The 13,097-nt window shown below is 49.5% G+C and overlaps 4 protein-coding genes across 4 annotated transcripts; all 4 read right to left on the reverse strand.

Annotated features, from left to right (window-relative positions):
- Positions 1-210: 210 nt before the first annotated feature.
- On the reverse strand, positions 211-749 carry F5891DRAFT_949143 (uncharacterized protein; the record flags this gene model as incomplete). Its single annotated transcript, XM_041374851.1, has 2 exons — positions 211-516; positions 567-749. 2 exons carry the CDS (start codon positions 747-749, stop codon positions 211-213), a joined length of 489 nt encoding a protein of 162 aa, XP_041227997.1.
- A 14-nt stretch (positions 750-763) lies between these two features.
- F5891DRAFT_949054 (uncharacterized protein) lies at positions 764-1,117 on the reverse strand (the record flags this gene model as incomplete). The annotated part of the gene is made up of 1 exon (XM_041374843.1): positions 764-1,117. The coding sequence occupies one exon, from the start codon at positions 1,115-1,117 to the stop codon at positions 764-766; it is 354 nt and encodes a 117-aa protein (XP_041227998.1).
- Positions 1,118-5,614: 4,497 nt separating this feature from the next.
- F5891DRAFT_918300 (uncharacterized protein) lies at positions 5,615-6,040 on the reverse strand (the record flags this gene model as incomplete). Its single annotated transcript, XM_041373745.1, has 2 exons — positions 5,615-5,881; positions 5,933-6,040. Coding segments are annotated over 2 exons (375 nt in total), but the record flags the coding sequence as incomplete, so codon positions are not given.
- Positions 6,041-8,495: 2,455 nt separating this feature from the next.
- F5891DRAFT_1127691 (S-adenosyl-L-methionine-dependent methyltransferase) lies at positions 8,496-11,380 on the reverse strand (the record flags this gene model as incomplete). The annotated part of the gene is made up of 15 exons (XM_041364204.1): positions 8,496-8,596; positions 8,627-8,679; positions 8,736-8,813; positions 8,860-8,911; positions 8,966-9,330; positions 9,378-9,668; positions 9,718-9,810; positions 9,870-10,086; positions 10,145-10,275; positions 10,323-10,678; positions 10,725-10,757; positions 10,814-10,885; positions 10,935-11,040; positions 11,098-11,202; positions 11,253-11,380. 15 exons carry the CDS (start codon positions 11,378-11,380, stop codon positions 8,496-8,498), a joined length of 2,181 nt encoding a protein of 726 aa, XP_041228000.1.
- Positions 11,381-13,097: the final 1,717 nt, after the last annotated feature.

Consider the following 13,097-nt stretch of genomic DNA (forward strand, 5'->3'; position numbering starts at 1 on the left):
CTGATGAGAATGTAAGACCCACGCGGAGCAAAGACAATGAGGATGGAGTGAGTAGGTCTTGGAGTGAATATTCTCCATCGTGATTCGGAAGCCATAGAAGCACCGGGCCTCAGCAGCCTGGACTAGAAACATTCAACGAGGTTTTCATTGGCAAAAAGCAAGGCAAAAAGAAAGAAAGAAAAAGTAATGTAGTACAGACGGAGCTCGAACTCAGCCACAAGAACAGCATCGCCCACACTGGGAGCACTTCACCATCAGCTGTCTATTGGGGTTCAGAAATTGCTCCCTTGGCTCAGTAGGATCATCATTCGAAGAAATGAGATACTTCACGATTGTCATGTTCGTAAATTCCACGCTCCACCCTCCCCACTCACAGATTCTCCGCAGAGACCAGCGCTTCTCAACATGCAAAAACTGGCACCCCCCCCTCCGGAATGAATGTGTGCCGTACGGAGTAGGGTCAATGTCGACATCAAGTAGATTGTTCCGAAAAAGCTCCAGAAATTGCTCGGAGGACTGACGAGTCAAGCATGAGTCCTAGTTAGGCTGTCTGAAAATTGACGTACCATGGGACTGTTGGCCTCTGTAATTCGGTCGCCCGAAGCAATCTTTCGAAAGAGGTAGCCCGTCGTGATTTTTGATTCCTTCAACCAGGCAGCAAGTGCTCTCACTGGGCAGAGGTGTGCCTCAGACGACGAAAAGGGCCAGAGGTGAAATGGCTTGATGTCTAGGCAAGTGGGCACATGCATGGGTCAACGTCCGATTAGTTCGCAGCAGAGGGTGGAGTCACGTACGTACTGCCGTTTTGATGAGTTTTGCGAAAGGGAAGGTGTAGCGCTACCTGGGTGTCATGCACACGAAGATCGTGCACCTGGATCTTCAGAACCTCGTCGAAACGAAGCATGCATATGAATGCTACAGTGTAGGCAGCTGACAGAAGCCGCCGTACATGTCCGCCACCCCATCGACTCAGGTCATTCCCAGAACTGCCGCGCACACGCTCACCAGGTTGGTAGGCACGGATGGTCCAATTTTCAGGGCAGTGGTTGTAATGATACAGCTTTAGCAATATCTCCTGCCAATGTCCCCAATCAGTCCTTTTCAGAGCTGGGAGCATCCAAAAACTCACCGAGGTGATAGCCCGCGCACTGTTTGCAGCCTCGCCCGCTTGCACCTATGAAGAAGATGAGGATAATCATGGGGTCAGAGAGAGAAGAAACCTTACCTTGCGCCTGCGGAGTGAGCACATATAGGATGATACCTCAATGGAAATGGAAGGGTTTCCGACCATCAGCCCACCCCCAATATCCAACTCGTGCCATGTCAGATTGCCCAGACCATTGAGCCTCCCAAATGCGTACGTCATGGACGCCCGCATCTTCTGTGCATGGCCATAGGTGCCCCGCTCGACATGAGATGGCTTGGGTGTGCCGTCGAGGTTGATTGAGTCACACCTGCCACAGCGACACGTTGGCTGTCATCAGTAATTGGTGGTACCAGGCAGAACCTGCCACTCACATGTTCATTATCCATGCCACAATCAACCACGGCGTATCACGCCGTGGCTTTTTGCTGAAAAAATCCTCACTCGGCCCCAAGAGATGGAGGCCTCTGAGAAAGGACACACACAAGTTCATAAGCCTGTTGAGGATGAGTGCCACCTTGCCCATCAACAGAAAGAAGCTCACGCACCTCTTATATTCGGCATTGGTGCCCTCCGTGACACCCTTGGAGGCCTCCATCAGGGTGGACTGCAGTGTTGTATCAATCGAGCCGGCACCAGCTGCGTGACAGGACTCTGAGGTAGTGGATATGCTGTTCATGTTGCTCTCGCCTGGTTCAACGAGAATAGTCTCCTGTTCAGCAGTGAAGTCCTCGGTGATATCATCCATCTCAGGACTGCTGACAGCAGAAGGCACAAGCAGGCCACACAGACCTGGGAAGCTCTGAACAGCATCAACAACAGTTGTCATTGTTGGTGGTCGACGTCCGAGTCCAAGAGTGCTGAGACCCCTCTGTTGCCAAGCCAATTTGCAATTCAGCAGGTCTCTGTGAATACAAACAATCAGCATGTGCGCGAGAGGTAGGAAAGATGCCTCACGCTTGACATAACAGAGTGAAATTGAATAAGACAGCTGGACTGTCCTGTGACTCACATGTGAACGTCTTAGCGCCCGCGAGGACCGTCTTTTTCGCGTCCAGCGAGCTCTGCTTTCCCTCATCCCCCCTGGGCTTTGCAGGCAGTTCTGATCGCCCACCAGAGGTTTCTTTGGCAAAAAAAAACGGTCTTACCTGCGTGACATCGTGAGCCTAAGTCTTCCGAGAACAAGTGACTCACCAGAACAGCCCAATGGCACTCGATCGTCGTCGCATCACAATCAGCGGCACTCTGCGAGTTGTTCACCCCTGACAATACACATTTGAAGTTAGGTGCGTGGCGAGCCTAAGATCGAAGCATTACTCACTGTTGCGGTTGGTCACCAAATCGTCCTGACGGCTCCGATCAGAGAGGCGTTGCCCTCTCACGAGATCTGCAGAGAAGCTCCAACTTTGGGGGGAGCAGAAAGAAAGGAAGGGGGGTTGACGGCACACTCGCGCAACCATATAACAGTGGGGACTCACCCTCCAAGAGCATTGCTCCTCTTTCCCCACCGTCTCAAAATCCACACAAACCGACCACACAGTCCTTTACTACATCCGTTAGCAAAGCCCGATGCCTTCGGTGAGTGAAACAACACAAACTTAACCTAGTACGATCCTCGATTTCCGCCCCTTGCCATTCCGTGACGCGTGGCGCGTCAGTTTCAATTCTCTTGGCCTGGGAGGTCCACTCTTCTATCGAGTTGTTTGTCGGTTGGGTTGCCAGGGCTGCCAGAGAGGGCTCTGCAAAAGCGAGCGAGCAACGGTTGACTCGGGACGGAGGGAGGATCAGATCTTTAGAGTGTCTGGAGTCCTTATGAGCTGACGGCTCGATATGTTATGTTATGGGGAGGAGGGAGGAGATGGCGGTCACGAACGTCACGAACGTCACGTCGTGACCGTCCGTGACCCGACCGTCGTTTTTCGCGTTTGAAACCATACTTCTTTGTGCGTTCCACAAAGACAAGGACCTCTAGATCATGTGCTCTGCGAATGGTATAGGGAAGATAATACCACGCGCATCTCATCACGTCCCACCACTGCTGCTCTGTAACAGATTCGAGCGATGTATCCGATGTCTGTTCAGGTGCGATTTGGAGGAGGATACCAGCAATGTAAAAGGTATGCTGGCTGTAATATTCGGAATTGCAGTACTTCGGAATCATGCTAATGCACCGATCAATATGGCGATCCTGAGATAAATGGGGGTGCCAGATGGAATTCCTCGCGAGAGCAAAGATAATTTCCAGATAGCACAAGTCGCGGTGATAATCGAAAAAGCGGTCCGGACCATCATTGGCGGGTATTGGACTTGGGTGCAGACAAACCACGGACATAATAGCGGGGGAGAGATTGGTTAAAACTATCTCTCGTAGCCTCGCATCATCAATGGCATCGATCGAGGCGATTTCTTCTCGCGCACTGTTAGCAGCACGAAGAGCGGCATGGCGTAAATGGAAGGGTATGTTACTGTCCATGCAGGCGATGAGGCTTTCGATGAACATATGATGTTTAGCAGGGTTGTAACTCCCTCTTATGCTACCTAGTAGCAAAAGGATGTCGTATGCCGCTTCGTGGTCGTCGGAATAGATGTCGTTGAGGTAGTCCACCATCCACTCGAAGTCTTCTGGTGGGTGGGAATCGCCTGGCCAAAATGGGCTGGCGTACCACAACTCAGCAGAATCACGAGATATGTTAGCAGCAGCGAACGTGAAGTGCAGTACGTTTCGCAGAGCTACCAATGAAACAGAGGCATCGTTTTGTTCGGATGACCTCGTTCGTGAGTAAATCTTCCTGCACACTTCCAGGTTCCGCATGATGTGGTATGAAGGATCGTGATATCCAGCAAGCTCGAGGATACGACAGATAATGTCGAGGAGGTTCCATGCCCGACGCGCGACTGCTGTGCTATCTTCGTCGAGCTCACCTCCATCCCATGCCCAGAGAGCCTTTTGGAACTGTGCCAAAAGGAACCCACTGAGTTTAGGCAGAAAAGAACTACACGATCTCTTTGTTAATCATGGCAGACAAAGTACCAAATGAATCGATGGCACCTTTTATCAATCCGAACTATGTCTTTCTTGTCAACCTGAGTCCCGACCATGACGCAAGCAAGAAGTGTGCAATTGGCTATGATTTGAGTCGACGGAGGGGATGGAGAGGATAGCAATTTTGATATCACCGTTATCGCGAGGTCTTCTATGTCTGTATTCGCTCGTCCAGTAACAAAGTGATAAGGAAGAAGATGCGACAGCCGCTCAAGAATGGAGTCAGGGCAAGCCTCTGACCAAAGAGGAGTCCATTGAGGTCCATCGTCATTTGAAACACAAAGATTTATAGTCGTGTGAAGAACCATGCGGTCTGTTGTACAGATGCCTCCACGAAAAATCTCCCAAAACACGTCAGCGTCTCCTCTCTCGTGGGCAATAAAATCACCGCATCCAGGATGTGCCTGAAGAATACGTCCATAATATAAATGAGTTAGAGCCGTTGTACATGCCGAGGCCTTCTCCTCCAACGATGGTACGATGTTTCCCTGAATATCGACGCAGCTCGTAAAAATATCAGACAGCTGATGCAGCATGTCTGAAACGTCAAGATCCAAGAGCCATTCCACCTGCGGAACAAGTTTGGCAGTAGCGAGAACTACTTCAGGATCCGTGGATGTCTCAAGCAGCCACTTGATACTAGGTGCTTCTAGATCGCTGGTAGATATGTCCCGGAGGTCGAGGGTAAGGATAGATTCCACCTCCACCAAAACATCCAGATCCTGGTCGAGTGGTTGTGCCTCTGAGTCTACAACCTTTGTCGGAGAAGACGGAAACAAGAATGCGCCAGCAGCGCACACGGGACCTGGGGGGTGAAATGAGCAATGGGTATCCTGTGTAAGAGAATATAGAACGTCACCTGCAAGCGCTTCATAAAATCGGGTCCAACTTGATCTGAGGGTACCAAGTATTCCTAGCAACACGCCTGACAAGAAACTGTCAAAATAGGAGAACACGCAAGAAAATATGGCTCACCATGCGCTGACGTCTTAAGCTGCTGGAGATAATTGAAAACTCGTTTGAACACTGGGTGTAGAACCCCTGCAATGTTGATTCAGACGAGGCACGACCACGAGAATTCACGAAATGATCTTACTGTCAATGCCCGACATACATAAGATCGTTGACATCGGCGTCTGGAATGGACAAGAAGGCGATATCAAACATGCCATCACTGTCAGCAAATAGAACAGAAATCCAGAGACCGATATGGCGATAATCACCCAGGCGATGCTGGGCTGCTGGTACCACATGTGGGCACCGAGGGCGATCTCAAAGAGAAGAACGGAGATCTGAAGCAAGACGGGAAAGGACTGCACAACAGCATCGAAATACCATGTGACGAGGCCGTCAAACATCTCTTGTCTGCGCTTTCCTCGGCTCTCCAGCGAGCCGCGACCATATCTGTAGAACTTGTAGTACCCGAGCCATTGCCTGCCTAAGACAGCCCCGAATGCTGCTAGCAAGCTCATGGACAAGCTTGCGTATGCGATCATTTGGATCCTCACAGCCGACGCAGGTGGCGACCACGTAGATGCTGGGTCTACAGGCGTGGAGCCCGCAGCAACAAGGTTGCCGAGTCCGATCTGCACGAGTTGCGCCAGAAGGGCATTCGTGGTGTCGCTGGGGTCAGGACTGAGATTGGATTCCATGGCGACAATGAAAGACGAGCTAACAGTGGAGAAAAGACCAGACTGACAAACATCAGTCTCAGAACGGATCAATGATAAGCATGCGAAACCTACGAAGAGCAAGATACTCTCCATGTCGTTAGTGTATCGGTCGAGAAACTTCTGGTCATGTTCCGCTGCGACTTGTCCGTAAAGCCCCCAGAAACGATACCGATTGTCCTCGTCGCTCATCGACGCAATCGTCGAGTTCTGGAGAACATCTAGTACTTTCTCCATGACATGTGCTCTGCATATAATGTGTCGTCAGCTGCTATCACTTGCCTAATTTGTCGCTCACAATTCTCTTAGAGTCGGCTGGTCCTTTTCCGGCTGGCTGAGACAATTTATTGGCTTTATTTAAAATTGCCATCGATAGGGACTTACGAAGCTAAATCGCCGTCCTGTGAGACTTTAAAAGCACTTTCCTGTTCGTGATGTTCTGATGAATCGGAAGGCCCAGTGTTTGAGCTGCAGTTCTCGTGAGGAGTTACACAGAAGCATCAGAGAAAAACTACTCACATCCATGATGGTGGCTTTACCGCTGAAAGCACTTCATTTTCCTTCTCCCTATCTTCCTGTTATACGGGTGACAGATCTCAGGAATCGGCTACTCACTCAGAATCCTCGGGGGGTCCTAGGGTCTGTTTTGTGGCAGGCTGCTCGTCGCCATGGACGCGCTGGTCCTCAGCGCCATCGGTGCTAGATGCTAAGTTTGACATGAGTAAGTGAGAGCTATAGATATTTGGATCCAAAACACAGGGCAGTAGAATTGCGAAGAGTCTGAGCGCACAAATATAAGCAGTGGTGGTACACAGCAAGCTGATTGAGCGCATGCAACCATCACGAACATGTCTTTCTTGACGCTGAGGGTGTCTGCGAACGTTGCCATATTGGTGTAAGTTCGTAAGTCGTGGATATAAGCCAAGCCAAGCAACCTATCCTTTTGCCTAGATTTGAAATTCGACACGTTCTGAATTTGTCGTCGAGTAGGTACCGGTGTCATAGTATAAGCCGTAGGGCCAGCTATGTCAAGTGACAAAGCCCTCTAGTACGGGCGGCCCCTCACCTGGTGCGGCAATTGGCATGCGAAAGTGGAATGCCGAACGTCGAAAAGCCTTCCTATTATTATTCGTTGCTTGTCACCCTAGGACGCCTAATAATCTCCATTAAGGACTGCCCTAGGTTAGGAGTCGATAGAGGGCGCCCTGTTCTGTAGCAGGCTGCTCGTTCAAGTTGGTACGGACGTACTGCTCCTCGGCGCCGTCAGTGTTCGATGCTTTGACATGAATAAGTGAGAGTTATAGGTATTTGGATCCAAAATAAAAGCCAATGGAAAGAGGAAGAGTCTGAGCGCACAGAGATAGGCACGAGCTGCTTGAGCGCCTGCAACCATCACGAACATGTCATTGTTGACGCTGAGGGTGTTCCCGATGATCTAAGTGTAAGTTCAAGTTCAGTTATGTGATAAGCCAAACCGAGCAGTGTATTATAATTAATTTTAAGTTCCTTCTCGATTTGTTCTCAAATCTCGGTCCATCAGGCCTTCAGGTATGTCGACTGGTTACGAGTCTATGTCGAGCTACATGCGTCACTAGTAGAACGTGTCCGCTGCCACGCTTGGCTTGCGTCCCCGTAACGCGTCCGGCGAGATTATTCAAGACCATTTTCATCTAACACAACTTGCCTGAGAGTGACTTGGAGAAGACGTGATAGTAGGCTTAGTGCGGCACTAGTGGAATATGCACTCACTCCAATACAGTTCCTGGGTTATGGTCTTCCAAGGATGACATCGGCCTGACCTCGGTCAAGCAATTCTTGGGCAATTTTGACATTGGTCATTGAGCGGACAAATGGCAAGCTTCTTCGCTTTTCAGGAACCGTATCAGGTAAGGAGAGATTATGTTCGTCATGTAGGCCACACTTCTACTAGGCCTCCCCATCGTACAATTCTACCGCGAGAGCGGGTTGTAACCACGACACCCATCTATCTCCGACCCTAACGCGCCTGCTGAAGTGCGTCTGTGTCCCCACCCAGTTGGACAATAGGCATTGAACATTGATGCATGATGTACAACAACTTACGACCATGCAAAACACGAGTGGGCGATTGAAACAGAGACATTTGCCTACCTGGTTCTAGGCCTCGCTGCGAAACGTTCGTGGATGAAGTGCAAGAGGGTAAATCGTTGCTCGATTGGATAGTCCAGGGGAGACTAGTAGGCGACACGCGGATGGGCAAATTACAATATTCATGATGATATATAATGGAGCGGTGTCCATCCGGGTGCATGTTATGCGGTTCTCACGTGCCAGGGTTGGGGCAGCAAGGAGGGAACGGGAGTGCGTTCCTGACACAATAGTCTTTGGGAGTATGTGCTGATTGTGGCCTCAGTGTGCTCATCGAGAAGCTATCGTGAACGACCACATAATAGCTTTGGTTACGCTCTGTTTTGAAGTGCAAACCATGCAGGGTACCACTTGCAGTGAACACTGAAATCGCAACATAGCCATTACAAGTGAGAATGCGACAGCATCTACAACACGGCTTGCAAAGGGTCACGATGATCACAAATTCAAATACAAGAGCAGCCCCGATGACGCCGAGGAAGTAAACGCACAAAACCAACCCGCTTTAGTATTACTGCTCTGCTTCATTGTCACCTTCATCTTCGAGGATTGCCTCTTCAACCTCGTTATCGGCCCCTTCATCCGGAACCACATCGCCTGAATTTTGTGGTACTTGAGATGTTTCAGAAACCTTCTTTCCGCCATCACGCGCAGCAGTTGTTATGTCTTCACCGAAAAGTCGTAAACTGAGCGCACTAAGAACAGTCGATGGGTTACCCAGGGAAACGGGATGATTGTATGTCGAACGAACCTTTTTGCCTTCTTGTCGATCATGAGAGTCACGGATACATTGGACTTCCACAAAGGTAAAAGGAGGTCGTGTGACAGCCTATTGACGTCAGCTAGATGCAAGTACCAGTCTGTAATACACCTACGTTGAGTCGTTTGATTGACCAGCTGAGAATCGAACAATATGACTCCCAGGACCTACAGCCCGATGTAAGCGAAGTACGATCAAATGGTTATTTGCAAGAGCCTTACTTCTGTTTTCAATGACAGATCGGAACGGGTCCGAAAACGATGCGCAGAGCGGATAGTACGTTATCAAAAGAGTCTTCAGAGTCGCAAACTCAGCGTCTAATATCACACTCGGGTCGATATACGGAAGAACGACGGGTAAACCTTCCCCAAGAACACGGAACTGCGCCTCAAGTCCCCGTCCTGCCTCTTGCTTGGTAATAACCTTCGTCCCACTCGTCATCAGACGCATGCGAGTGTAGTCGTTGTTCAGAACGACAGCTTTCACAAGGTCGTTTGTAAGATAGAAAGATCGTACCGCATCACCTTCCGGATTGCGGACAAGGACGTTCGACGACGGGAAGCTGGCCATAAGATTAAGCTGATCTCTGTGATAGTGTGAATTGGAGTCTGAATATGATGCAGAAACACGCACATGCAGGACATCAAGGTTGGATCATTGGGTTCGAGGAAGGTATAGGGCATTTCCTTGAAGGAGGGATCCGAGAGCTTGGGTTTACCCTTGAATGTAGTTTTCTTCGTGTCAGTAACAGCCTGCACATCTGCCTGCACAGTGTCCAATACCAACAGGCGTGAACTATCGTCCTCGGACATTGGTGTAGGCGGAAATGAAGCACTTGGTTGGGGTTCTGGCAGACTGTCGAGGTCAAGTTTAACCTTTTTGGCTTCCGGGGCAGTGATCTCAGCTTCCTCTGCATCTCTTTTCCTGGACAAGCGTAAGAAATGATTCTGGGAAAGATGGCGCTTGAACCTACACTGCAGCGCTCGTATGACTGCTTCGCAACTTTCTTTCGAGTACAGCAACGAAGAATCCACCCGTATCCTGAAGATGGGGATATATTCGCATACTTGTGAAACTTCGTAGTCAGAAGACGTTTTAATGCAACTGGTACGAGGTGAAACTTACCAGTGCTGCAGCTGTAGGGAATCCGCGTTAATAGGTGGCCAGTGCGTCTCCGACATCTTACTATCTGCTCGCTGTTCCTCCGTCAGAGTTTCGTTGTATGCATCCCATGTTTTGAAAGTTGTATTTATTGTGCGATTGACGGTGGGTGCCCACGAACTGATGCCCGCTCGTCTGACCAGCTCCGGCAACTGCGCGGAAACGTCGACTAACTGGAAATCTATATTATGCGTCAACATACTGCAATGATCGATCTGTAACGGCCTGAAATCACCCACCATGATTAGAGTTCAAAGCAGCTGCTATAACTGCTTCGTTTTCGACGGGATTAAGCGAACAAGTCGAATAAACAATGCGACCGTCAGGCTCCAACATGCGCATGGCCCGCTGCAGGATGCGGGTTTGGAGGCTGTTAAAAATGAGCTGATGAAGGATGAGCGCATGTACTGAACAGACCTGTGCAGGCCATTCCCATCCATAGGCTGCCACCGCTTCCATATCCCAATATTCTTTCGTAGCGTGCCATCACCACTGCAAGGTACATCACATAAAATGCGATCGAACAGGAGTTGATTCGAAGACTTTTTGATGCCACAGCGAGGATCCGCAGTTGTCATGGGAAGTCTTAGGACAGGGAAGATTGACGCGTCCAAATTCGTGACCATGAAAGCCGGACTGGGAAGACGAGCAGATTGGTGAATGAGAAGATGCGCCCGCTTGCTGTCGCTGTCATTCGCTATCAAAAGTCCCGGAGGAATAGAAGTTGCTGTTGCAGTGTCTTGCGCATGAAGAGCTTCCAATAGCTGCGCTGTCTAAGGTCTATCAAAGACGAACGCAATGGCGTAAGAAATGGGTTACCTTTGAACCAGGGGCGGCACACATGTCAACGACCTGCCGAGCTACGGTTTGTACTTTGAACATTACGGAAGCAGCCCGGCATACCTTACCTTATGGTGCGGCTGGACATCGAGGAACAACGGCGGAAGCATGCTGACCGCCTCTTGTCTTGATATATTGCCCTGTTACATGCATCATAGACCGCGTAACTCGAGGTGAAGGATCACGTACGACTTCGGTCTCGTGTACAAGGAAAGAGTGAAATTTTTTGAACGCTTGTTGTTTCCTCAGAACCTTCTTGGACACATTGAATTGCCAGGCCAGGTCTTCTGGATACCTGGTTAAGCACAGCATCAGTCTCACACAGTTTACGTATCTAGGGAATGTGACGCACCAAGGAATCCGAGATGGAGGCGGTACAACATCACCCTCAAAAACAACATCGCTCAACAACGGGACATAAGTTTTTTTGATAGCGTCATTGAGAGCATGAGCAATCCTAACACCTCCGTCATTGGAGTTGGCACGGGAGAACATAAAGGCACGTACTCTCGACTTCCGGCGATGCGGAAGGTGGTAGGTAAGGGACGTCTCAAGGCCTCCATGAACTGATCCCATTCCTCCTCAGGGATGATGTGCTGAGCCTTGTAATACGAGCTGAAGCGCTCATTTTTCATATCGCTCTTTTCTAGCATACCGCGATCGTCATCGTCCCGCGATTTTCCTGCTCGGCCTCCTCGCTGTCGTTTCTAAGAAATGAAGTATAGTGGAATTCATCCATGAGTATGGTTTGAGACAGAACTTCTTATTCACAGACCACATACCTTTGACCGAGTCATGACCCCGTTGGATTTAGGTCGACAATAGAGAACTGGCTGTCCTTGCAGTAGAAATGCAGCAAGATCCTCCAGGATATGCTGTAAACCTTATTTGGATCGTTGCAAGTTGTGAAGATAAGGAAAACCAACTTTAAGGTTAGGGTTTTGTAATCGTTTCATCGAGCACTGCCGCATCTTGAAATTCCACTGTCCAGCAGCGCAACCACATTTTGTTTGACTTCATTTTACTTGATATTGCATCATCAATTCATACGCGTTACTAAGACATGGGCTGGCTAAGTCAGGCTCTAGCAGTTTTCGTCTTCGTAACACGTTTGACGACTTGACATTGGTGATCGACTCAACAAACGACAAGCTTCTTCCGAGTCGCTCCTCAGAGACTGTATATTATTACACGTACTACGACTCCAGGCCTCTCCATCGTACAGCCCTACCTCAAAGCAGCTCATGATGGTCATTCAGAACGTATTCATCCTCGATGTCACCCTAACGCGCCTGCTGAAGTGCCCCATCCAATTTTATTCAGTCTCGATGCTACGTAAATGATATCGACTGCTCGAGTGCTGCAGGTGTCCCATCATCTTCAAGCCTTTTTCTGTGGCGTAACTGATGAGTATTGTGTTCACAGGACCTGACATTTGCGTCTGTGTATGATTCTTATTCGACGCACCCTAGCAACTGCCATAAATCATCCCAGACACATTCATTGTGCTGGATTTACTTTGACGTCCTCGAGATATTGGCTACCGAGGTACGTATCACTCATACTACTCGATCACATTACTGAAGTCCTCACCGCAGTTCTGGACCCAACAATTCTCTCGCATCGCTCCGCAGCGGCCGGCTGCCGAAGAATCTCCAAGCCGCAAAGCCCCATCAATCGCCCGGACTTCCCAGAAAACGAAGGCTGAGACTGCTCACCCTACGCTAGGGAAACGATGACGGCCTATCAAGAACCGATCATCTCGAAGGGCAGAATATCGTGAAGCATGAAGACGGAGACGATAGTTGTCGCGGGCGAGGTCAATACTGATTCGCTTTAGGTGGACAATTTCATTGGTTTCGGTGCTATTACTTACATCTCTGCCAAAGAAGGGCGATTGTGACACGAATGGTTTAAGGTAATAAGTCTGCGTTTGTCGCCCTGTCTTTGTCTTTCCGTGCATGTCGATCAAGGGATGTGAAGCGCAGAAGTTGAACCTCGCCAGTGACTGTGTCTAGCTTTGACCCTGTGGAACAAACAACCTTCCCTCGATATTTACATGGTTTCGCATCTCATGCCCGTTGTTCCTCACACCTGCCATGCATATACTAAGTCAGACGACCAGCTGATGATTCAATATTGTTTCCGTTCAGGTCTTAATCTTCCCGCTTCCGCATATGCACTGCCACGTTGCTTCCTCTGATTCCTAACGTGTCATGCGTCATGATTAGCCAGCCACTGATAATTGTTGACCAAAGCTCTCTATCATGTTGCTGGCTGCAGACCTCAACTCCTTCACAACAATGGCAATCCCCTCTCCCTGCTCTAAGCTTTATATCTCCGGCCCCGTCT

Source organism: Suillus fuscotomentosus, assembly GCF_016647785.1.
Source record: "Suillus fuscotomentosus strain FC203 chromosome Unknown F5891scaffold_17, whole genome shotgun sequence".
NCBI lineage: Eukaryota > Fungi > Basidiomycota > Agaricomycetes > Boletales > Suillaceae > Suillus > Suillus fuscotomentosus.